The following is a 24,643-nucleotide window of genomic DNA, read 5'->3' on the forward strand; positions in this document are numbered from 1 at the left end:
AATACGATTGCAGATAAACAAACAAGCAAAAATGACACACAAGCATAATCAGGACAAAGGCATATATTAGTTCTGTGTAACAAAGCAAAACCAACGTCACTCACCTATCGAGAAGGAAAAAAGCAACCACGGCGTCCCATCGCAGGCCTTCCCGCTCCTTCAGTTCTCTCTTTAATCTAAAGGACAAGACAGAAAGGAGGTCACATTGAGTTGTTGAACTCTGTGTTCTGCTGTTCTTCCATCCTGTATGATTCTGTTGTCCTGGTTAATTACCGTGCAAGGTCCCGAGTGCTTATTGTACACACTGTACTTGTCATGCTGTTGTGTATTTACAATTTGCGCAGTTCATTACATGTAACGTGGCTTGGATGTTCCATTGCGTACAGGTCATATGAAGGAATTGTGCTACAAACCTTCTGGGCATGCTTACACGTGTGTACTCTGCCTGGGTTCTTGGTAATGTTGTTAGTGTTGTGGTCCAGTCTAGCTGATGTGTATCTAATTTTATTCTTTTTGTTGTGTCTTTTTTAGCGATTTATAACTATGATGCTCGCAGTGAGGAGGAGCTTTCACTGCAGATCGGGGACACGGTACACATATTGGAGACGTATGAAGGTGAGTTTTATACACATGCACGAACACGTTCTCCGTTGGCCTGTGATGGATTCTCTCAGGTTTGACACCAATGGCATTCTGGGAAAATGGAGCCATATTTCTTTGTCATCGAGTATAATGCCTTCACTCCATCGTAGCAGGTGAGAACGGAGTCTGTCATATTCCATGCACAGCCAGTGTATTTTCCTCAGCCTGACTTTTTTAATAATTACCTCTCAAATCTATTCAATTTTTTGGTCAAATGCAGAATCCCACCATCCAGGCATTATTCAGCTGTTGTGCATACGCATGCTAGGCCTCGAGCACATACAATGCGTGAAAAATCATTAGCGTTGAATGTTTTCTTCAGAGCCTCAGAGATCATGTCACGGAGTGATTTATTAAACACATCCCCCGGATACGGGGAAATACGAGCGCTCACTTGTGCGTAGGAACGAGTGTTTTGCGCGGCGGTAATGAGATGCATATTGTCAGTGTAATGCAATCACAGCTGGTTACAATATCAGTAATGCATTACATCTTGTCTTGCAGGTTGGTTCAGGGGACACCGGCTGAGGAGGCGCTCGAAAAAGGTGAGCTGATTTACGAGGAGGTCTGGGCCCGAGAGATGAGTTATTAGCTTAGGCGAGGAACTCGAGTTTCTGTCAGGTGCATCTGGATATCGGGAGTTATTTTAAAGCTCAGGTTTAATTTTCATGGTTTTGTTGAAATGGTGCAGACGTTACAGAAATAATTACTGTTTTCTCTTTGCAGGGAATATTTCCTGCATGTTACATACACCTGAAAGAGGCAACAGTTGAAGGCATTGGGTAAGTCATGTCGCGTTGTAATAATGATGATGATAAATTTGTTTCCCATTTTAAACATGCCTCAATTCTTTCTTTCTTTTTATGCCTTACCTTTCTTTTTTTTTTGTATGCCTTTCTTTCTTCTGCCTTTCTGTCTTTCTTTGTCTTTCTGCCTTTAAAGACAATACAGAACATCTTGTTTTCCCAGATCAGTGTGTATAGGTTTATCAGGCCGGCCTTCTCTTATGCCACAGGCTATATTTTGATGCCTGCATATTTAAATCTTATATCCTTAGGGTGGAGTGTGGGAGTTATTGTTTTGAGCCTTTTTGTGAATTTTTTTTATTTATTTTTTATTTATTTATTTTTTTTACCATAAAAATAAAATCACTATAAAATGACAACCACCCAGAACCGATCAGCTAAAATAAGAAAAACACAATGTTTTAGGTTTAACGTTTCAGGTTTAACGAATTCTTTCACTTGAACATAAAAGCTAATCAGATTCTGTGCACCAAACCCAAAAGATATCTTCAGGCTTTTGTTACGTAGTGCCTTCGTTAGGCTTCTTTTTTTTTTCCCCTCCTCCGTTCCAGTTCTGATTAGTAGCACACAGGAAAATTGCATTTACATTACTACAGTTACTGTACATATGCAGCATGGATATACCTACTCTAACACACACACACACACATACACACGAGGTGGATTTCACACAACAACCACTGATGCATGTAGGAAAGTGGGGGAAAAAACAGTATGTTATTATTTTCTAATTATCATCTACATTAACATTACTGAGACTGGAGCATGTGAGTCAGGGGAGAAGGGGCAGGGCTTTATTGGGTAACATCACTTAACTAGCAGAGAGTTCATATTATTCCAGATTAGGGTTAACGTTATGGTTAAAATTGTAAACCTCTACCACGTTCTTGATGTTCTGAACACGTCCCTCATTGAGCTCTCATGACTTTAAATGTCTTAATGTAGAGGTGTGATGTGTGATACTTTATAGTTCTCCTCTGCCGGAATTTCACTTTAACCCACTTTCGCATCATCTGCCTGTTATGAGCGAGGGAAAGAGAAAAGTAGGGTTTGGTGTAAAGGAAATAAAGCATCTGAAGCCTTGAGCTTTGATTCTAGAGGTGCTGCTACTTGGTGAGCGAGTGAGCAAGCGAGAAATTGCGTGCTGATTGAGAGCAGGTTTCAGAACAGCCGTCCTCAAACATGACTGAGATGATCTGAATGTGCTGTGAAGAGAAGGTCAGGATTAATAATGGAGAGAGCACTTTTCTTTATTAAGACAAGATTGAGGATATGAGGGAAGTGTACTTTGTCTGCCAGGAGGTTTCTCTCACAGTCTGAACTCCAGCTGGTCTCATGGCATAAGCACATGCTTATTGCAAACAGTTTTTTTTTTAGAGGATTGTGTGCTTTTATATATATTTGATTCTCTTAGATTCAATAGATTCAAATAGATTGTTGTAAGCATGTGCTTATATTGTGCCATGAGATATAGATGGTGTGTGTGTTTGGGGGTGTGTGTGTGTTTGGGGGTGTGTGTGTGTTTGGGGGTGTGTGTGTGTTTGGGGGTGTGTGTGTTTGGGGGGGGTGTGTTTGGGTGTGTGTGTGTGTGTTTGGGGGTGTGTGTGTATTTGGGGGTGGGGATGTGTGTGTGCGTGTTTGGGGGTGTGGGTGTGTGTGTGTGTGTGGGGGTGTGTGTGTTTGGGTGTGTGTGTGTGTGTGTTTGGGGGGGGTTTGGGTGTGTGTGTGTGTGTGTGTGTTTGGGGGGGTGTGTTTGGGGTGTGTGTGTGTGTGTGTGTTTGGGGGTTTGTGGGTGTGTTTGGGGGTGTGTGTGTTGGGGGTGTGGGTGTGTGTGTTTGGGGGTGGGTGTGTGTGTTTGGGGGTGGGTGTGTGTGTTTGGGGGTGTGTGTGTGTGTGTGTGTGTATGGGGGTGTGTGAGAGTGTATAAATAAACAGACTGTACGCTTTAAATAAGATTCTTTTCACAGTTTTATTCATTTTTCTTTAACACTCTGTTTTATTAGACCAAAGGAGACAGTCATTCCCACAGAGCTGCCTCTGGTGCATGAGGTCACCACCACTCTGCGAGAATGGGCTTCCATCTGGAGGGACTTGTATGTGGTGAGTAAAAGTCTTCAGGTCGTTAGTAAGATCGTCTGCATCTCCGAAGAAGTGGCTTACAAACCGTCAGCGCAGGCAGTGAAGCTGTGTGTCTGAATGAATTTGGTCATTTAACACATAATTACACACTTTACTGATTATTCAGTAGCTACAGTGAAATCAGAAGTGCTGAATATAGCCCTTGATGTAATACACCCTATTCTTTGCATTTTGTGTGTTCACAAATGAACGAAGCCACGGCACATACCTAATAAAGTGCTGTTTTATCATGTTTTGTTTGTGGCGTTTTATCTGTGACGTATCTCCGTAACCCAGATTTAGTTTAAATGTACGTTTAACATGATTCTTCTTAGGATCTTGAAGTAATATGATTAACAGGTGAATATTACTATGGAGTAATGAACAAGATATGATTAAATCTTGTACATTGATGCCAATGATAATACCACAATATGGCCTTTGTGTATTAATCTCAGTCTAAAATCTTAACGTTTCTTCGGTCGGTAGCGTTATCGGCTTGTTAACATACGTAATCTCTAAAAGGTTTTGAAACCACTAATACACAGTGGCCTGTATCATGTTGGCCAAAAGTGCATGCAAGTCAGATTAAAGTTTTTTGCTATGCTGATTCTTATTAAAATTCACAGTCCTGCTGTGTCAGAGTGAACATGGCAGCTTAATTAGCCCTCACTGCACTGGATGTACTGACTGTGTGTGTGGGTGTGTGTGTGTGTGTGTGGTCTTCTCAGGGTGACAAGCGTGAGATGTTTAATACCGTTCGTGACATGATCTACGATCTCATCGAGTGGCGATCACAGATTCTGTCAGGAACTCTTCCACAGGACGAGCTCTCCGAACTCAAGCAGAAAGTCACCTCCAAGATCGACTACGGCAACAAGTACGTTCTCTCAGCTTCCACTTCCTGCTTTATCCTGAGTAGACTCTTAACGCGTTTCAGATATTTTATTCACATCTGTGTGACAGGATTTGAGATTTAAGTTGGCGTCCAACTTTTCACTTCACTGTGACTTGACTATTACTACATCATTCAGAGACATCGTTTAGCTCGCACCCACAAACAGTGACATAACAGAAGAGCAAACAGACGGCATGCGTCAGATCTCGAGCTCTGTTCAATGCCATGCAAACAGGGCTGTGGTTGGTCCTTTAAAAAAAAAAGAAAGGTGGGTCTGAGCTGATTCATTCCAGTAAACAGCTAGGTTTATTTCCTGGTCTCATGCACCACCTGTGCTTTAATTTTCTCTTCTTTTCCTTTTTGTAAATATGCAACAAAATAAAGCAGTTTAGTCATTTTAATAGCTGCAGTACTGGCGAGCTCATGGACAGAGAAACCCAGAGTGACGCACGCCGCACTAACCCTCGCAGCCGCTCTGTCTGCATAAATACGCCGCAGATTTTAGGGAATTTCACCTAGAGCACCGAGCGTTACGTAAATCAAGACATTCCGAGCACGTTCAGGTTGCGCTCTGCCTACGAGGCATTTCAGTAATTAGTAACCCTGAAATTAAATGTAGACTGAAACAGAAACAATCCCATTCTACATGCTGATGGTTTTGGCTTACAAAGCTGATTAGTTATTATTTAAATGTATTTATTTATATAATAACAGATTAATACCCTCAAGCAAAGATAAAATTGCACTGATCATCTGTTTAAAAAAAGTAAATAACCGTTATGCCTTTTTTCATTTGAGAGAGCTGGATATTTAGAGTATTTCCGAGCAGTAAGAGGAGCTTACCTTTAATGCCCAGGGATGGATTCTTTTACTAAACAGCCAGTGTGAACAAGTGAAGTGTGTTTAAAAAAAAAAAAAACATGTAAACTAGATTTGTAAAGTTTGTTGCGACAAACTTTGATGTTGGCTTTGACGATGGTTCTTTTTGGAGGCAAGTGGACATAAGGGTTAGTGTTGCTTTTGGAGGCAAGTGGACAGAGAGCTAGGTTGCCGAAACATTTGGAGGTAAGCGGAGACAAGCATGTGACATCATCCAAATACTCCTGAGGAAGTTTCCCACATTGGGCTGATTGTTTTGATGTGTCACTTACCCATGTTATGCTACTTTTTGATTTTCATGTGACAGTAGTATCGGTACTGAAGTACCGGTACTCGGATCGCTTAGAAAAGTAATAGCAACAAACTTCAGACCAGCGTCTACAACATATCCGAATTTGGTGCATGTGGCTCGAAAGCTCTAGGCCGCATTAAATTTTATACATTTTTGTCTATGCTTAAATCGGAAAACAGAATGTTGGCTTCTACAAAGCCAACATAATAAATATGTTTAAGGAATTTGGTTAAGAATTACAAGCCATTTGATTGGAAATGGTCGACACTTCCACCTCACAACGAGAGACGCAGTTCAAGCGAAGGATTTGTTCCGACACAGCACTGCGTGTGATTAATGTGTTTGAGGAGAGCGTGAAAGACACGTTCTGCCACTCCATTTATTTCAAGGTGTCGTTAAATAAATAATTAGGTGGCCAGGTGATTTATAATCCCGCTCTCCGGCGTCATTTAAAAGAGGATTCTGGTTCTAGCACTAGATTTAAATGAATTCAGCATTGTTTTGTACAACTTTTCCAAAATGTTGCACTGTCAGCTGGTTTTTCCAGATAGAAGGAAATACTAATAAAAGGTTAGTTTATAGGAAATTAGTCCATACTGGTGTCTGTTTATTGATTCCACTCACAATACCTAGTACATGTTAATACCTAGGGGGAAACATTGCACTATAATACATTTAAAATGTGGCCTGTTGGCTATTGTGTTTAATCAGCACACCTTCAGATGGCTGTTTTCTGTTGTTCCCCTTTCTTGACTTTGTCCTGTTCTGCTCTGCTCGTCAGGGTTTTGGATCTGGATCTGGTGGTGAGAGATAAGGACGGAAACATTTTGGACCCAGACCTTACCAGCACCATCAACCTGTTCCGAGCACACGAGGCTGCATCCAGGCAGATTGAAGAACGTATTCAGGAGGAGAAGGTAAAAACTAATACAAACACACAAAAAACAAAAGGCTTCAGAAACCCAGCGGATTCACGGACAGGATGCTTGTCAGTAGCATCATCCAGATTCGGGCTCGTACGTGCTCGACGAAGCCTTTAAATACTCTTTTACTCTTTCATTTTTTTGTGTTATTACATTAACACATTTGTGATGGTAACTTGTGTAAAAGTGACAAAGCAGCTGTACATGGGATGATTTTTTTATTTTTCCTTTTTTAATACATAAAGCTTCATTTAATCACATGTGCCCCTTTTTCCACCAATGCAGTTTGAGTGCTGGTTCGGAGCCAGAGCCTAATTTAGGACCGGTTCTTTCTTTTTCGACAGCCAAAGCACCGGCTCTGAACCAGGAAAAGTGGTTCTTAAGTAGCACCAAAACGTTGCTGGTCTAGACTTAGGAACCGTTTGCGTCAGGGGCTGTGGGCGGGGCTACTGTTAGCGCATTTGATAATGTACCTTAAGTATTCTAATGTTTAATACACTTTTACTTTACCGCAATATGATCAATTATCAGCACACATGATGGAAGGTAGCTACATGCTAAGGCATGCTAATGCTTTTTTCTGTGTTAATGATAAAATAGTTATGTACTTTCTCGATTACAACCTCCGTTTATACAAATTACATGGAGCTGCACGTACACGTTGGATTCACCGCGTTTGGATGCCAATGTAGGTTCGCAAAGCCATGAGCATTAACAGTAAAGCAACATCCGCCATTGTTGATGTTGTGTTTGTGTTTGCTGCTGCTGCGCTAACGTTGCTGGGAAAGATGAGACGTATACAGTGACGTCAGACTCGGCTCTGTGACGGCTCTCTACCCAATGGAAAGGCAAACCGGTCCTTAGAAGGTTCGCCAGTGGAACCAACTTTGCACCAGCACCAGCGCTAGCTCTGAACCAGCACCCGGTTCTTTTTGGTGGAAAAGGGGCAATGATAATTTCATCTGTTTCAAATCTCACTTTCGATACCATGCTCAGTTTTCTTCATTGTTGCTTATTTGAATGCTCGATTGACAGTTTGTACGTGTGAGTTGTTTTGTTTAAAGAATAATAATTGTATAATAATTTATGCAAATAAAAGTACTGACTTTCTTCTTTTTTTTAGAATAATATAGAGCAATGAAACGTATAGACGTACCTTTTATCAATACTGAACTGGTATTAAAGGTCTTTAACCTTTAATTTATGAGACTGGTATGATTCTCTAAGCTAGTGGGGTGTTCTGTAATAGGTGGTGGTCTGTAATTAACATGCAACATGAAAGTAGGGTTTGGGGACGAGAGCAATTTCCTTTCCAGAATCTGTTGCATAAAGCATGTGTCCTCTTATTAACCCGTATTTTTAGTGCATGTGGAAAATACCCAAGGCTAGTAGAGTTAAAGCAATTCATGCTTAAAGATATCAGTTCTAATAAACATCCTCATTTCCATAATTATTTCTCATCTACGGTTTAAACTAGGCTTTTAAACAGAATTGTGTAGTTCATGGTTTTTTTTTTTTGTGTTAGTCACCATGTGGAATTGTGCAACCCTCTGTTGTGAAAGTGTTGTTGATGGAACGAGACTTATTTCTCTGACCGAACGCGTTCAGCGAGCGAGAACGAGACAAGATCAGCTTTCAGTCTGCCAGATCAGCTTCAAAACCTCTCACATCCACGCATACTCTTGTGCATGCTCACTGAGGTTTACCGTCACCCTCTGTGTCTTTGTTTTTCATTAGCGTATGCGTACACATGTGTACACTCTCGCCCTGCAGCATCGCTCGTGGGGTCTAATCTGAAATGCAGGACTCACAAATAGACAGGAGTGAAGCTTAGCTAACCTCAGATGTGCAGTCTGTGGTTGACGCGTGATCTCTATTTCCGTATCTGCTTTAGGAACAGGCTGAAGTGTACAGCTGATATGACTGGGTTTTTTTTTCTTTTACACACTTATTCATTGCATCATCTGCTGTGTTTATATTACACAAGAACATTAAAGAAGCAAGAATTTAGTGCCGGTTATTTTTTTTCTCAGGCATTTTAAGTTTCTTTAGTTTGTTTTAGGTTTTTATGTTTTTCGGTCATACAACGTAGTCGGGGGCTTTAAAACGACTCAGGAAAGGGGTTTACAAGTTTACTAATTCTTGTGAGATTTCATAATACATGTTTCCTGATCAATTGTCAAATGATTTATTTATTTAGGCTTTATCAGATAGTCCTAGGTTGTTCCTTTCAACATGCTAATGCAACAATAGTAATGAATTAAAAAAAAAAGTGGGTTATATGAGCAGTATGGCTCTAATTCAGGGGCTGCCAACCCACGGCTCTTTGCGGCTCTTACGTTCGTATCGAAGTTTGTATTTGTGTCTTTTTAATATGCGTGTTCGCTTCGCTTGAGTTCAATACGGTATTTTCGTCAAACGCGCATGTGAGTGGGATGAAAATACCACAAGGTTTCCCAGTAGGAGCAAGATCATTTGAGTAAACAGTTTGTGTCAAGATGGCTCTCAAAATGACAGGGAAAAAAAAGGGTGATGTTCATGTGTGCCCATGTGTATGATGTGGCTCTTTGCGGTAACACAGTAAAAATGTGACTCTTGGTCTCTGACTGGTTGGCCACCTCTGCTCTAATTCTAGTTAAAGTTTCATGCCATCATGCCGTGGTGCAGCGCTGTATGCCGAGGGATCGGTTCAACTTCTGTTTAAGGCAGAATGACTTTGTAATTAGTTCACCTGTGTGGTGTTAGTGCTGGCATTGAGATCACTGTGAAAAACACACTCTTCATGCTCTTTGAGCGTTTGTACCAGAGCAAAAAATAAGCTACTATTCCAGAGTTACCATTCTGGAAACCTGCAAGCAAAAAAAAGTGATGTATGAAATTTTGTAGTTGATCAGAAGAAGTGCTTTGTTCTTTGTAAAAGTTATTTTTAACTGGACATTGAATCGTGTGTGAGATGTGAAAATAAAACCCCAAATTAAAGCAAGTCTCTCTCTCTCTGTCTCTCTCTCTCCCTCTCTCTCTCTCTCTCTCTCTCTCCCTCTCTCTCTCTCTCTCTGTCTCTCTCTCTCGCTCTCTCTCTCTCTCTCTCGGTCTCTCTCTCTCTCTCTCTCTCTCTCTCTCTCTCTCTCTCTCTCTCTCTCTCTCTCTCTCTCTCTCTCTCTCTCTCCCCCCTCCCACCCCAACCCCTTGTAGTCTCAGAAACAGAATTTGGATCTGAGTCGACAGGCCAAGTTTGCCTCCACTCCATCCTTTGCTCTGTTTGTGACTCTGAAGAACGTGGTGTGTAAGATCGGAGAGGATGCCGAGGTGCTCATGTCCCTCTACGACCCCAACGAGTCCAAATTCATCAGGTAATTCATTCAGAGACACACTCAGTGGACATGCACACCTAAACCAGGACACAGGAACAAACCCAGTTCCTAAAACAGAGCATGTATACACACACATACACACACCCGCAAGCCACAAAGCATATCATGTCTAGAAATACATACGTAAACGTATGGGGGTAGAGTTGTAGAGAGACTATGACTTCCTGTGGTTTGGACATTCTTTTGTTCCTCTTATTTAACAAGGTCAAGTATTGCAATTTATCAGGAACTGGCAACAATTGTTGAATGGAGCAAAAAAATTGCACACAATTAAATTGCCTACTCTTTAAAATAAAATAAAAAAAATAAATAAAAAATACAGGAAACTTGTATATCACACAAACATTCTCATTAACTGAATTTAGTATCTTCTCTCAAAACCTTTTGGCAAAACGTAAAATGATTAACACTCCATTGAACATGTACAATAAACGCAACCCGATCTCTCTTTAGAAATCTTTTTCTTTTTTTCTTTAAATATGAGAATCCAGAAATATTAGTCATTCAGTGAGATCACATGGGTTCACACCGTGTGAAGTAGGCGTGCTGATTAAAATATGTCGGCCAAAACATCAGTTTAGTTACAAACCTGAACATTGATTAGCATTCCTGTTTACCTGCATATAAAAAGCATATTCATTAAAAACGTTTACACCCAATCACTGAGATTAAAAAAAAGTCTTGGACATTTCAGGACAGGGATCATTCCGTATACTGTGCAGTAATGAGGAGGGTGAAGGAGGTCTAGGGCAGTGAAGTCTCCAGTGATTTGTATTTGAATTTATGTCGTGTAAAAGAATCCCTTCTGACTATTTTTCTTTCTTCTTTTGCAGCGAGAACTATCTTGTCCGGTGGTCCAGCTCTGGTCTGGTCAAAGACATCGATCAGCTTCACAACCTGCGAGCCGTGTTAACGGTGCGTATCATCTCAGACTCTTTGCTCATTAGTCTAAATTCATGTCTATTGTGATTAGAATGTAAAGACTTCATTCAGATCACTTCCTTGTGACACTCCCCCAACACACACACATCCTCTTTATGCTTCAGGTCTCTGTGTGTATTTTAAATGTTCAGGCTCTAAATAAATGTCACATGTACTATAGTAATAGTTCCCTTTCTCGAAATTCAGCTAAACATTTAGACAAAGAATCAAGCAAGCGTGGCTCTTTACCAGCGAAAGCACCGTGTCCCAGTTGAGTAATTATAGTATTTATGAAGTCAGATTTTAATTTGTGGTTTTTTTTTTGTTGTTATTTTTTTTTTAAACATTATGATTACAGTATTGTGGCACACTAATTAGACCTTAATCAAGAGACCATGGAATCAGAACTTGCAACCCAGATACTTGCATCCCAGATTTCATGAAGAGCCATCGTCACTCATTATTGATTAAAATATTGTTCGAATATTATATAGTATATTATTCTGTAGCCACTTTTCCAGTGGCATCACTGGAAAGCAGCAGCTGCATCCCTGTGTGAACACCGTATCCCATACAGGAAATTAGGCACTGTACCAATCAGACACCATTAGGGCATTACAATTTACTCTGCATAAGAGCCCACTTGGCAGAAGTTTACTCACTCTGGAAAAGGTCCAATCAGTGGATCAATCATTCCCCTGTCAACCTGCAAGACAAGAAATAAACTAGTGTTAACAAGACACTTGATCCTGGCACATCTGCGTAAAGCCTACTGGAGATTCCAATTTTCTTCTTTCAGAAGCATTCTTTTGTCCTCATATTCAGAGCTGTGGAGGCCACTTACTTGTTTTTGTGGTGTAATGAGATGTTTGTGTTTGCTGTACAGGATCTGGGCAGCGAGGATCTGAAGCGGGAGAAAATCAGTTTTGTTTGTCAGATTGTACGAGTCGGTCGAATGGAACTGCGAGACAACAACACTAAAAAGCTGACGTCTGGGCTCCGAAGGCCCTTTGGAGTGGCAGGTACGCAGTGATTACGCACTTCTTATGAGGCGGAAAACTTTCTAGAGATCCAAGAATCTCTCAATGTCCTGTAGGCTTTATAGATTTCTGATGTTCTGCAGACTCTGTAGATTTCCCACTTTTTAAACAATTGTTATTTCCATGTCATTACTGAATACACTGCATTGGTGTTTGGTTGTCTATTTATTAAATGCAGCACCTGTCCTTTGGACCTTATCGGTTTCCCATTGCATAAACTTTGTCAAAGTAAGAGTGCTTCTGTGGAGATTGTGGGATAAACTTGATTTCCATTGAAGCAAAAACATCAACTGAATATTGTCTGATGTGAAATAATTTAGAGTTTTGACTGCAAGATGCACCTAAATGGCAAAAAGGATGCCATCGCTTTTATTGAAACTTCAGGTCTTTTGGAGTACTAATGTTGATAGACAACTTCAAAATACAACAGCTATACAAATATACAAGCTCTTTTTTGTGGCAGAATTTCCAGTTACGTTCTAGGTTTAGTCTGTTGTTTCAGTCATCGAGTTTTCAACCAATTTAAAAAAAAATCTGCTGCCTAAAAATGTTTGAAAAGAGAGAAACTCTTGAGTAGAAAGGTCATGCTAGCCAGAGACGGTGGTTAAATGCAATGCTTTTGACCAATCAGTGGCTTGCTTTACTTGTAGCTCCGCCCACATGTTTCTGTATGATACGATTGTATGTGGATAACCAAATTCACTTTGGTATGATTTAAAGCCCAGACCTTTTACATTTCTGGACAAATTTAGATACCTTTGTGTTACAGATTATAAATAAGTTAGGATAGCATGAGGTCCCGCAACCGTATCTGTCTGATGGTTTGTTGAAAAGCTCATGTGTGTGGCAGAAAGAGTAAACAAAGAATCTTGTTTTGAAGCTTCTCGCCTACTTGTGTAAAAAATTTTGATAATCAGAGGTCACAGGAACAGAACGAGGAACCGGAGTTATTTCTCCCTGGTGACAGAGATGGCTGCTCCACAGTAAACTAATTAGATTGGCTCTCAGCCCACTGCTCATCAGCAGAGAAAATCAGCCCTCGTTTCTTCGTCCGATAAAAAGGAGATTGAACTCAGTGGGTTCATCTTGGAGTGCTCATTGGCACAAATGTGATTGCTTTCTTCTCTGCGCAGCCAATTTGTCAGGCTTTATGGTGTGATTGTATATAATGCGTTCAGAGGCACCAAAATGCATCTAACGTCCTTAGGATACATTAGAGGTGTAACAAAACCCCATTATTTCTATCTTTATAACCTTAGGTTTCTTAGCATCCGTTTTGTGCTCCAAGTGGGTGTGGCCTAAACAAGAAGTATGTATACTGTAGGGCTTTTTAAAGCATTTATTTGTTCAAATATTTATTCCATTGTTTTCAGCTGGATGTATTTTCCAATATATAAAAACATTTGCAGTCAAATTTAACCTACCATGATCTGATCAGGCGGTTACTAAGGATGAATGGTATGAATTAATGCTGTACATTCAAGAGACTAAGAGATTCATATCTGACCGCTTGTTTGCATGCACATGTCTGACTTTGCAGCAGGATTCAGCCAGATGCTTTAGGATCCGTTAAAGCAACCTTTCGTGAGGGGGGAAAAAAAAAGGGTGCCGTCCCGTTCATGTCTGTTATTGTATCCATGTATGACATCAGTTATTCAATCTGAATAATGTCGTGTGTGTTGTTCGGTTACATCCCTAGGATCCCTGTACAGTATATACTGTTAGTGTTATAATCTGACAGGGTGTACAGACAACCTTCACTCTTTGATGTGGTCTTGAGTGGTGTTTTTTCCCCAGGCATGTGGGAACGGAGGTGAATGTGGGAGGATGTGCAACTGTCAGCTTCAACATCAAATAGATTTTTGAAGTGGGAAGGAGAAAAGCATCATCCCCCCACCTCCCATCCTCCTCACCTTCCTCTTCACCTTTTTAAAAAGAATTTCTCTCCGAGAAGCTGAGTAAAATGGCACCTCAGTAGTGGCACTTGCATCGGCACCTTGCTGCCTCCATAACACACAAGTAACCAGGAGCTTTTGCTTGCCAGACAATCATTGTGGCCAAAAACTGCAAAATCAGTCAAACGGCCTCCTTTTGTGAAAGTAGGCAAACAATCACAGAACATCTGCATCCTGTTCTGCACTAACTGTTGTGTTTTTTTTCTTGTTTTCACAGTTATGGATGTCACCGATATCGTCACAGGCAAAATGGACGACGAAGACAAGCAGCACTTCATCCCTTTTCAGCCGTGAGTATGAATGCACCCTAATGGACATCATGGATTATTGCCACACAGATGCCACATGGAGTGTTGCATTATTTGAAGAAAACGAAATTAGTGTTTTAGAGGTTTTTTGGACTAGTAGTACACCAAAGGAAAAAAAAAACATTCCCCCATAAATAGGATTGGTTCAACCTATACTAAGCCATTTGTCAAATTAAACACACTGTTAGAGTTTGCTCTACAATCACAACTCGGTAACAGCAAACATAGACTGTTATTGTGCGGTTAATATTTTTGGCTATGTTTCTTCTTATAACAGTATTCCCTTTTCCAATCAGCGTTTGGTTGAGACATAATGGGTGCTGTGTGAATATATCCGAAAGGTTTGGATTTCCTTTAAAAACATACCATATTCCTTTTTTATTGTAGATTTACAATTGCCTTCATTATAAATTATTAGATTGTTTTTAAAGTAATTTGTGTCATTTAATGACAGAACATCTTGATAACTCTTTCTAAAATTATATTTTTAACGTAATATAAATTTTTCAAGAAGCATCATTTAAGAGTAAATTAATTACAATTCTACCACTGGGGACCATGAAATAATATCTGACCTTATGACGATAGTGACCTCTGGGTCACTAACGTCACCTCTGACGGTCAACCTCATTGGCAAAAATGTTTCTGGTTTGTTTCTAAAAACACATTGGGACTTTAAACACAGCCATGAAGCCATGAGCTATGTGAACTCTTTAAGCACACAAGAATCTGTTGCAATTTTCACTTCAGCCATCAAGCGGTACATAACAGATAGAGAACAGGTGTTTAATGTGTTTTGAGCTGAAAGTTGTCTCTTAACTCTCGCCCCGTGCCTCGGGCTTCGTTCTGGGTCACACGCTATAAGCTTTCTGTGGTTTGAAGCTCCTGGTATGTGATTAACTGTAGCCTGGACCACTTGTTCCTGCTTGTTACCTCCTGGCTCAATTAAGCAGAGCTCATTAACTCCTGTCCATGAGGAGCGATTAACCCTTTCTCTCTCAGGGTTCTTACTCTAATTGAAACTATTTTAGTCCACTTGCCTGCCTGCATCTTAACCTTTTCCAGCCCTGGATAAGACGGGAAGCAATTACGCCATCATGTATTCCTCTAATAAGATGCATTCTCTCAGATGTTATTGTAAAGCATACATCAGTATCAGTCTGTATCTGGTTTCCCTGGACATGTAGATTTGGGAGCAGCCTAGTGTGGAGGATTTGCAGGTCATTAACTGCAAAGGCAGAAGATTGTAGTTATCATAGAACTGGAGTCTTTTTCTGAGGTAAAGTTGTTTTAGAGATTGGTTGTGATGGTGATTGGCAGGAAAGATTGTATAAACAAACGTTTGTGCCTTTGATGATCTTTCGCTCTCTGATTCTTGTTTAGTCTGGATATTTTTAAAGTTATGTCTCAGAATAATGCTGACAGGATTTAGCTTTTTTTTTTTTTTAAAGCCCAGGATCTGAATAGTTGTACAAAATTACAAGATCAACAGGTTCTTAGGCTGGTAGTATACAGTAGGTGCCAATATTTATGGTTTAACTGTAGCATTTTGGATATTTAACTCCTTACTATGGAGATGTGTGGAAACACTATGAGTATTTTATTTTTTAACATAAAGAAAAGCTGAAAAGCCACTGCACAGAATGGGGAAAAGGTGCACGAGATGTCAAAGACATCCATTTGTTTTGATTAGTTTCCAATTGAGATCCGTTAAGTTCGATCTGTAACTTCACAAGAAAGGGCACATTTAGTACGAAAGGTGCTCATAGCATATCTGTGATCAAATTCAGGGTTTCTCTCTACTTGGAAAGGTTTTTTTTTTTTTAAAAAAAACACTGTTCACTTCCTTCCTTCACATCCTTATTGAAACAAATCTCACTTCCTGCCCTGTGATTCCTAGTTAGTAAGCTTAGGAATTTCTAGGACATTTGAAATTGAAAAGAGGAACTTGAAGATCATTGGATGCTTTTTTTTTTTTGTTCTCTGTACAGTCATATTCTGACTCACTAGATGTTCGATACCGCTTTGTTTATTAGTTAAATAGGTTTTACTTTGCTAATGTTTTTAATCCAGTTTTACCGAATGCTTTTGATTTGTGAATTATGGACATGCAGATAATATTTGCGCCACTTGATTTTTAAGTACGTTGTTTATAATTTTACATAGTTTTATAGACCGTTTCTTTCATTTACCCTCTTTACCAATAAGTAAACTCACGACTTGTCCTGTAAATTGACGGAAACCAAAACGGACAGAAACTTGTGCATTTATTATTTCTGCATCAGATTTAAAATAAGTCTGGACCATGAGTCCAAGGTGTTCACTTCGAAACAAAACATAACCACTATGAACTGTCATCTTTAAAGCCGTGAGCTACTTAATGATATCTCGTTTAAAATTACTGGTGCCAGTCACCCAGGTTGGTTGCTAAATTAAGAATATTGTAAGCAAGATATTTTAGTTAACTGGAAGTGAATGCAATACCACTTAATACCTCTGTGTGTACCCACGTGTATGTGTTTTTATTGATCAGTTTGCTTTGCATTAAGAATATACTGTAACAATGCAACTTCCAGCTACGTGCATGTTATGCAGGCTGAAAAAGCTGGATCTTGCTAGAACAGGGTGTGTCTGTTCACGCTCATATGTGGTGTGCTGATTATTTTTAGGCCCACAACTGTTACAGCCTGATTTTGTAGATTTATTTTCTAGAAATAGAAATGTCTTTGTTTTTTTTGTGTGTGAGTGCGTGCACTTTTGGCTCCTGTGCTTTCTCAGCCACACACACACTCACACACACTTTTCTCCATATGTTCAGCTCTGACACTAACATTTTCCAGCTTTTACGCTTTTTACTAAGTTACATTTTTACTCATTTGTAGAATACACACAGCTAGTGTCCCACTATAGCAGCACTCTGTTACTGTGTGTCTCTCTCACTTTGAGTCTGTGTCCTGTTTAAGATTTGAGGGTAGGTCCTTCCGGTGCTGGGGACATGAGTTTCAGCCGCTGTCACACACACCCTCAGGGCAGCTTCTTGTCCAGCACTAGGACATGTCTCTTCAGGCTTGTGTCTTGTCAGGGCTCAGAGTGGAGTGGCCATGTCTCTTAAATTGCACTCTCTTTCTCTCTATGTGTCTCTTTTATTACCCACCCTTGATCACTGTGTGCTAACAAAATGGCTTTTGTCTGCTGTCATGGTATTTGCATCACTGTTTTGGTCTTCCCTCTCTTTTCCCTCCCCCATTCCCTTTATCATCCTGCTTTCCTTCCTTACATTCTGCTCATCTTCGTTCCTCACTCTGCTCTTTTTTTTTTTTTTTTCTTTCTTTTTTTTTTTCCCTGTTTGTTTTTCTTTATTGCTGGCTCTTTCTCTGCCCCTTCCCGCCTCTCTCCCTTCCTGTGGTGTGTTGCCCGTCATCGTGTGTGAACTCCAGGCTTGCGCTGGATGACGCCATCCGCCACAGGCAGCTGAACATCTCCCGTTTTTCACCCAGGGTGGCAGGAGAGAACGACTTTCTCCAGAGCGTCATCAACAAAGTCATTAGTGCCAAAGAGGTCAATCATAAGGGCCAAGGTAAGCCGCACCTACAGCACACGCAGTCTCGCATACGATCTCATTCCTGTACACCAACCGTGGTTTCAGACATCTCATTATAGGATATGAACGCTTCATTACAGCTTCTTTGTGCATTAATAAGTAATTCAGTAGACGTCCTTAACAATCCTACCTGAAATGCTGACAAGTCAAATGCAGTGATGTCAGAGAAGCCTGTGTTGTTTTATTCCCCTCCTTTATTTCCTCCCTGCTGTTTAATCTTTGCTCTCCTGTCAAAATTAAACTAGTAATGAGCATGTAAAGTTTGGAGATGAGCTTACAGCCTCATGAAAAATGCACGGCTCTCGCAGACCTTCATGGCTAAAAATCTGCTTATACGTGAGCGGGCTCCTCATTCTCAGGTGTTCCTGTGCGAAGCCAGAACTGCAGGGAGGGAAAAAAAAACACAACAATCAGAGTAACATAGTGAAAACTGTGGATTCAGGGTTCAGAAGAAATTTGCAGCTATAATTAAAATCAGATAAGAATTCAGTGCTTAAATACGGTATGTGATCAGTTAATAGAACAGTTCAGTATTTAATTAGAATTCACTACTAATGATTGTGTTTGATCTGAATTCACAGTTATAATAATTCAGTAAATGATTAGATTGGAATGATTAGATTGGAATACTGAATACTGATACTAGATTGGAGTACTTATTATAGTTCAGTATTTCAATTCAGTATTTGTTTATAATCCAGCACTATAATTCAGTATTCCACTCGACTTCACTACAACAATTCAGTATTTGATCATTTTGTGAACACTAACATGAGTGCCTCGCCAAAAAAAGCTAGGTTGTGAGTGTGGACTGTTGTAGAAATGCCCAAAGAGCAAAATTGTACGTCTAATAATAAAATTTGAACGTTTTGGATTTGTATTAATTTTTTGGAGATTCTGAAGATTTTTATAGTGACTTAACTATAAGCGAGTATAACAGAAAAATTAAAGATAATCCAAAGAAATCCTATAAGCATTTAAACTGATTAAATTGACAATTACAAGGTCCGATTCAGACATAATAAAGCCTAAGTGTGTGTGTGTGCGTGCGTGTGTGTGTGTGTGCGTGCGTGTGTGGCTTCTCGTTACTGCTCTGTATCATGTTTATGCCAGTTGGAGAGCAGCAGGTTGTCCACCAGCTGGATTTGTTATGACGCACAAACGAACTGTCTGCTTGTGTCATGTCACATGGATCTCTGCAGCACTAAATGCTGCGCGAGTCTCTCACTTCTCCCAGAGAATCATCCATGGAGAAAGAAAGAGAGATGGACAGATCAGGTTTAAACAAGATACCTTTCTGCTCATAGAGTCTAAATTGTTACTAGAATAATCGTGGAATATTTTAAGGACGTTAAATGGGATCTGGAAATGCAGTTCAGAAGCTATAAATATAGCGTTGGAGACACATCTTAGATCAGTCTTATCAAAACAAATTGACCAAGTAATTATCTCTCTGCTGTTTATACTTCAGTTTAAGAGGGCGAGTTCGATTCACTTAGCTCGTTATAGAATATTCCATTTTGCTCTAATTTGAAAACACATACACGATGCATTTAACTGTCTTGGATGGCTTTCGTAGCAATAAATCCACACTGCGCTTCTTAATTGTTTTATAAACGATTGCTAATGGTGGTGTTGTGAAATAGTGCGGTTTGGCTGATAGAGTTTGTGTGTGGAAGTGAGCGAGAGAAAGAGAAAATGCACAGAGATGTAATTAACAAAAGGACAAGTGAAATAAACATTTAAGTCTGAGCACAGTGAGTTGGTGTGGAGTTGTGTGTGTGTGTGAGTGCCTGGTTGTGTGTGTGAGTGCCTGGTTGTGTGTGTGAGTGCCTGGTTGTGTGTGTGAGTGCCTGGTTGTGTGTGTGAGTGTCTGGTTGTCTGTATGTCTGTGTGTGAGTGTCTGGTTGTCTGTGTGTGAGTGTCTGGTTGTCTGGTTGTCTGTGTGTGAGTGTCTGGTTGTCTGGTTGTCTGTGTGTGAGTGTCTGGTTGTCTGTCTGTCTGAGTGTCTGTCTGTCTGTGTGTATGTGTCTGGTTGTATGTGTCTGTGGTTTTCTGTCTGTGTGTGTGTCTGTGGTTGTCTGTCTGTGTGTGTGTCTGGTTGTCTGTGTGTGTCTGTCTGTCTGTGAGTGTCTGGTTGTCTGTCTGTCTCTGTGTGTCTGTGTCTCTGTGTGTCTGTCTGTCTGTGTGTATGTTTCTCTGTCATGTGTATGTGTTTGTCTGTCGTGTGTGTCTGTCTGCCTCTGTGTGTGTGTGTGTGTCTCTGTCTGTCCGTCTGTGTGTCTGTCCGTCTGTGTGTCTGTCCGTCTGTGTGTCTGTCCGTCCGTGTCTGTCCGTCCGTGTCTGTCCGTCTGTGTCTGTGTGTGTGGTGGTTATATGTCTACCAGATTATTTCAAGTTCAAAAAGGTCTTAAGATCACCAAAAGAAATGAATAACTATCAAAATGACAACATTCTTTTCTTGTTCTCTCCAAAATAAATGTTTTCTTAAGATTAAAAATGTATTTTTCTTGTGATCTTTTTTGGACATCACGTAACAATAGCATACATCTGGCCACCTCCAGAACCACCACACTGCTTACACTGTTGACTAATATGACGGTGTTGCATAGCAGAGTTCAGAGTTTTGCTGAAGATACTACAGTTATGGATCTATTCAGTCGTGATGAGTCAGCTTACAGGGAGGACGTACAGACGACAATCTGTCTCTTAATGTTGACAAGGCCAACGAGATGATTTCACCAGTCCACATCAATCGGGTGCCAAAAGCACCATGTTTCTGTGTGTGCATGTGACAGAGCTCTGTTGGACTCCCAGCAGCACCTTCGTGTCTTGCTGAGGCTGAAGAGCGGCCATCACCAACTGTGCCCTCTCAACACGCGGCACCACAGCACACCCTAACAATCCTTTTACAGAGTAACAATAGGCAGCATTGTGACCAACTGTCATACCATATGGTATGGTACAGTCACTTGTTAGGACAGTTCAGAAGATCACCTTAGTCTCTCTCGACCCATTTCCAAAAAGCACTGCATCCACAAGGCACCCAGCATTGAAGAATGTCCCTCCATTGTATCTAGTATTGTGGTTGACCCCTCACAGTCATCTCATGGATTTTAAACCCGCCTACCATCTGGCACCACTATCACCACCACCAGATGCCACAATAGTCTTTTCCCTCTTTGTCAGTCTGAATATTCAACACACTGTTGTGTTGAATATTCAGCACAAATACTTCCCCTGACTCTTTTATTACTGCTTTCGCTGTGGTTTGCTGATATCAGAGCCGATCCTGACCTCCTTGGGGCCCTAAGCAAAATTCTGCTAAGGGGCCCTTGATCCCTGATGGTTATTATTTACTGAGGGATGTGCATTCATATTGACCTGGCATTATGCCCATTCCAATGTAAATCCACTGGTTTCCATATTGCATTAATGTTGTTATAACCTTGATTGAGGGACTATAAACATTGTCATTTAGGAGTGCTATCACGCTACTGTTTGTACTGGTCCCCACACAGATGCTGCTGCTGGAAAGCACGCGTGTCATTTCGCGCACGATTGCATGCGCATATGAACGCATGTCGACGCGTGGCGCGGTTATCGAGCTGCCGTTTATAAACACCGTTGCCCTTGGGCGTTTATTCACGCGAATGTTCACGCAATAAATTGTTGTGTGACAGACAGGCTAAGAGATGCACTGGCAGCACTGCACAGCTAATTTAGCTAGTCAGATAGAGACTAGAGACAGAATCACATCAACTTAACTTTACTGTTATTTGCTCTTGCTGACATCAAACCTGAAGAGAACACAAGTTTACCTGATTGCTGTTCTCGCATTTCACTCTCATTTTGTTTCTTTCTTCTGTTTTCATGGCCAGATAGAATGCTCCGCTTCATATTCTCATCTACACAGTAAACATTAACAATGTAAACTGTAAAATGAGGCAGGGGGAGGCGGGGCCTTGCGTAATTTGCGGGGCCCTACGCAACTTGCGTAGTGAGCGTATAGGGCCGATCGGCTCTGGATGATACAGTTAGTAGATTGCAGACATGGTCTTATTGGTCTTATGTCTTCTAATGTATACAGTCTATATAAAAGTCTGACCAAAAAAACTAAACCCTGGGCTGCTATTATCACGTCGGTGTGTCGATTTGCATACTGTCATGGCAATTCTGCAAAAATTACATCATGTTCCTGAAAATTTTGATCATCGCTTGTCTTGTGAGCCACAAACCATTTAGGCAGCACCTGTCACACATGCCATAACTACAGAGATGACTCAGTCCTTCAAATTGGCTGTGATGCACAAGCATCATCATCATCATCATCTCAACAGACTGATGATGATGTAGAAGTTGTCTAGCACTGAAAAACATGCAAATAGAGTCAGATAGCTGTACGTTACTGATCACTAAGGCAGAAATCTGATTTTCCTACAGACATCCAAACTCAGGGTCAAACTCAAGACCTCTATGGAGGTGTATCTCAGCACCATCTCTTTTCTCTGGTGTCAGCCCCTGATTTCCTTTTATCGGGGAATGGGTTCATCTATGATGCACAGCATGTATGCCTCATATTTTTGATGCCGTGAATAAAATAATCTCTTAAGAAAACAATCTTTATCTTGAGATCACAAGGGGGAAAAAAAATCTGTGGTGTTTCTGGACCTCTGTAACGTTAGCATTATGTATCGTCTACTGTTCTTTATAAGTGCAGGTCTTTCTGCTCTATTCCAAGGCGCTACAAATAACCAATTCTCAACCTGTGTAGCAGAAATTAAATATTTATTATACTATAAAATAAAATGCCATTGCGATAAAACTCTATTGACTTTGTAACTTCAAGTATATCGGTTTCTCTAACGTTCAGTAAGTCTCACTAGTGAAGGAAACGCTACAAGGCGACACTGCAATATTAATGGTCACATTACATAGAGCTGTTTACAGACGAGACACAAATCTTATACGAGTTTTATTATAATGCAGAGTTTCCCATTGGAGTGTCCAATATAACACTTGTATGTAGGATGTGTTTCTTACAGAGATTGTGTAATACCCCTGTGTCTGTATTTTGTTCAGGGCTTTGGGTCACTTTGAAGCGGTTGCCCGGTGATATCCATCAGATCCGGAAGGATTTCCCGCACCTGGTGGACCGTTCCACTGCCGTCGCCCGCAAAATGGGCTTCCCTGAGATCATCATGCCAGGTGCAAATTAAACCCATTTATCATCCCAAATCCCTGCACGATTTTCCTTTTCCTCTGCGGTGGATCATGTGTTTTACATTTGTTAAGCACCTGCACCTGCTTATACACGCTGTGGGTGTGAATTCTGTGAAATACATTTATGGAGAACAATTAAACAGATAAGTGCGACGCTTTAAAGGATTTATAAAAGTGGTGTGCTGTAGGAGTCGGAGAGAGCGATTTGTTTAGTACATCATCAGTGAGAACTGAGAGAATCCTGCTCACCACAGTGCCTTTTAATATTATATGTCCATCAGTGATTTAGCCAGGCTGTACCTTGGAGAAGTAAGCAGTCATTGTGTCTACAGGTGACGTTCGGAATGACATTTATGTGACGCTGACTCACGGAGACTTTGATAAAGGCAGTAAAACCACACCCAAGAACGTGGAAGTCACCATGTCCGTGTACGATGAGGAGGGCAAGAGACTGGAGGTATATAATGAGACTTGGCACTCTGTTACTCTGGTGTACACACACACACACACACACACACACACACACACACACACAATTTGCCTCAGTCGCCAGGTGAGCAGTCTTCTGTTGCCCACCTGCCCTTTAAAGATGTTGAGCAGGAGACTCCGCTAAACCATCTGCTTTCCGTCTGTCCATCTCTCTCTCTCTCTCTCTCTCTCTCTCTCTCTCTCTCTCTCTCTGAAACTTTTTCTTTCTCTCAAACAACTCTAACATACAATTATGTCAAATCCTAAGTGGCTTCTCACTATATGCTCTGTTTGTAGGGTGTAGGCTAGCGCTCTTGCCGATTTTGTGTACATTAATTACACAATTGCTTTATAATAAAATTAGGTAAATGAGACAAACTTCTGTAGTCTTGAGTAATTTATTATTCTTTTTTTTAAAGTAGCACATTTTAAATGTTTTTTTGCTTAAGAATTCACAGATCTGTGAGTCTGGAAATTAATAACAATTTCTTTCCATGATCACAGCTTTTAAAATGTATTTTTGTCAGTCACTTATTTCAATGAATTGAATTTTTTTTAATTAAATATTTAATATTCATGATATAGATTTAAAAAAATACCCAGTGGATTTAGAAAGCACATACAGTAGCACGAGAGTGACATTAAACGGTCATAAAGTGTTCTACTCCGCTTATAGTGAGAACTAAATACGCTAAACTAAACGAGGGAAAAGGATTAGGAAGTGATCAAAATGGTGAAATTGATTTTTAGTTTTATTTAGTTTAGTGTTATGGTCGACGACCGAAACAGTTCCTCTGCCTCAGCTGCATCTTTCCGTCATGTTGGAATTCCACTGCTTCTAAATAAAATGATGTTTTTCTTTAAACTGAATGAAAAATCTTGTAATCTGATATTTATTAAATTGTTTGTCTGTTTTTTTCCAGAACGTGATTTTCCCCGGTGCTGGAGATGAGGGAATTACCGAGTACAAGTCTGTCATTTACTATCAGGTCAAGCAGCCGCGCTGGTTCGAGACCATCAAGGTGAGAAAGCAAAAAGTTTATACTGCTGCACTTTTGCTGCCCAAATGTAAACGCAAACAGAAAAGTACAACCAGGTCCAAACTTTTTCATCTTGCACAGGATAATGGAATGCGCGTATACTATGCAAAAAAGACAGAGCAGAGACGGTTTATTCTGTCAGGAAGTGCCGAGTCGGG

At 40.5% G+C, this 24,643-nt stretch overlaps 1 protein-coding gene across 2 annotated transcripts in view; it reads left to right on the forward strand.

Moving 5' to 3' along the window:
• Nucleotides 1-24,643, forward strand: part of dock1 (dedicator of cytokinesis 1) — a 271,575-nt gene that overhangs the window by 44,409 nt on the left and 202,523 nt on the right. Inside the window, exons 2-15 of one of the 2 annotated variants that reach the window (XM_060895378.1) lie at nucleotides 532-615; nucleotides 1,147-1,187; nucleotides 1,369-1,424; nucleotides 3,452-3,548; nucleotides 4,298-4,446; nucleotides 6,417-6,552; nucleotides 9,751-9,908; nucleotides 10,763-10,844; nucleotides 11,737-11,872; nucleotides 14,063-14,135; nucleotides 17,591-17,730; nucleotides 22,837-22,962; nucleotides 23,310-23,434; nucleotides 24,369-24,467. In XM_060895378.1, the coding sequence (XP_060751361.1) occupies nucleotides 532-615; nucleotides 1,147-1,187; nucleotides 1,369-1,424; nucleotides 3,452-3,548; nucleotides 4,298-4,446; nucleotides 6,417-6,552; nucleotides 9,751-9,908; nucleotides 10,763-10,844; nucleotides 11,737-11,872; nucleotides 14,063-14,135; nucleotides 17,591-17,730; nucleotides 22,837-22,962; nucleotides 23,310-23,434; nucleotides 24,369-24,467 (1,502 nt within the window). The remainder of the gene's footprint in view (nucleotides 1-531; nucleotides 616-1,146; nucleotides 1,188-1,368; nucleotides 1,425-3,451; nucleotides 3,549-4,297; nucleotides 4,447-6,416; nucleotides 6,553-9,750; nucleotides 9,909-10,762; nucleotides 10,845-11,736; nucleotides 11,873-14,062; nucleotides 14,136-17,590; nucleotides 17,731-22,836; nucleotides 22,963-23,309; nucleotides 23,435-24,368; nucleotides 24,468-24,643) is intronic. The other variant, XM_060895387.1, reaches the window with a different exon arrangement.

Source organism: Tachysurus vachellii, chromosome 2 (genome assembly GCF_030014155.1).
Source record: "Tachysurus vachellii isolate PV-2020 chromosome 2, HZAU_Pvac_v1, whole genome shotgun sequence".
In the NCBI taxonomy this organism is placed as follows: domain Eukaryota; kingdom Metazoa; phylum Chordata; class Actinopteri; order Siluriformes; family Bagridae; genus Tachysurus; species Tachysurus vachellii.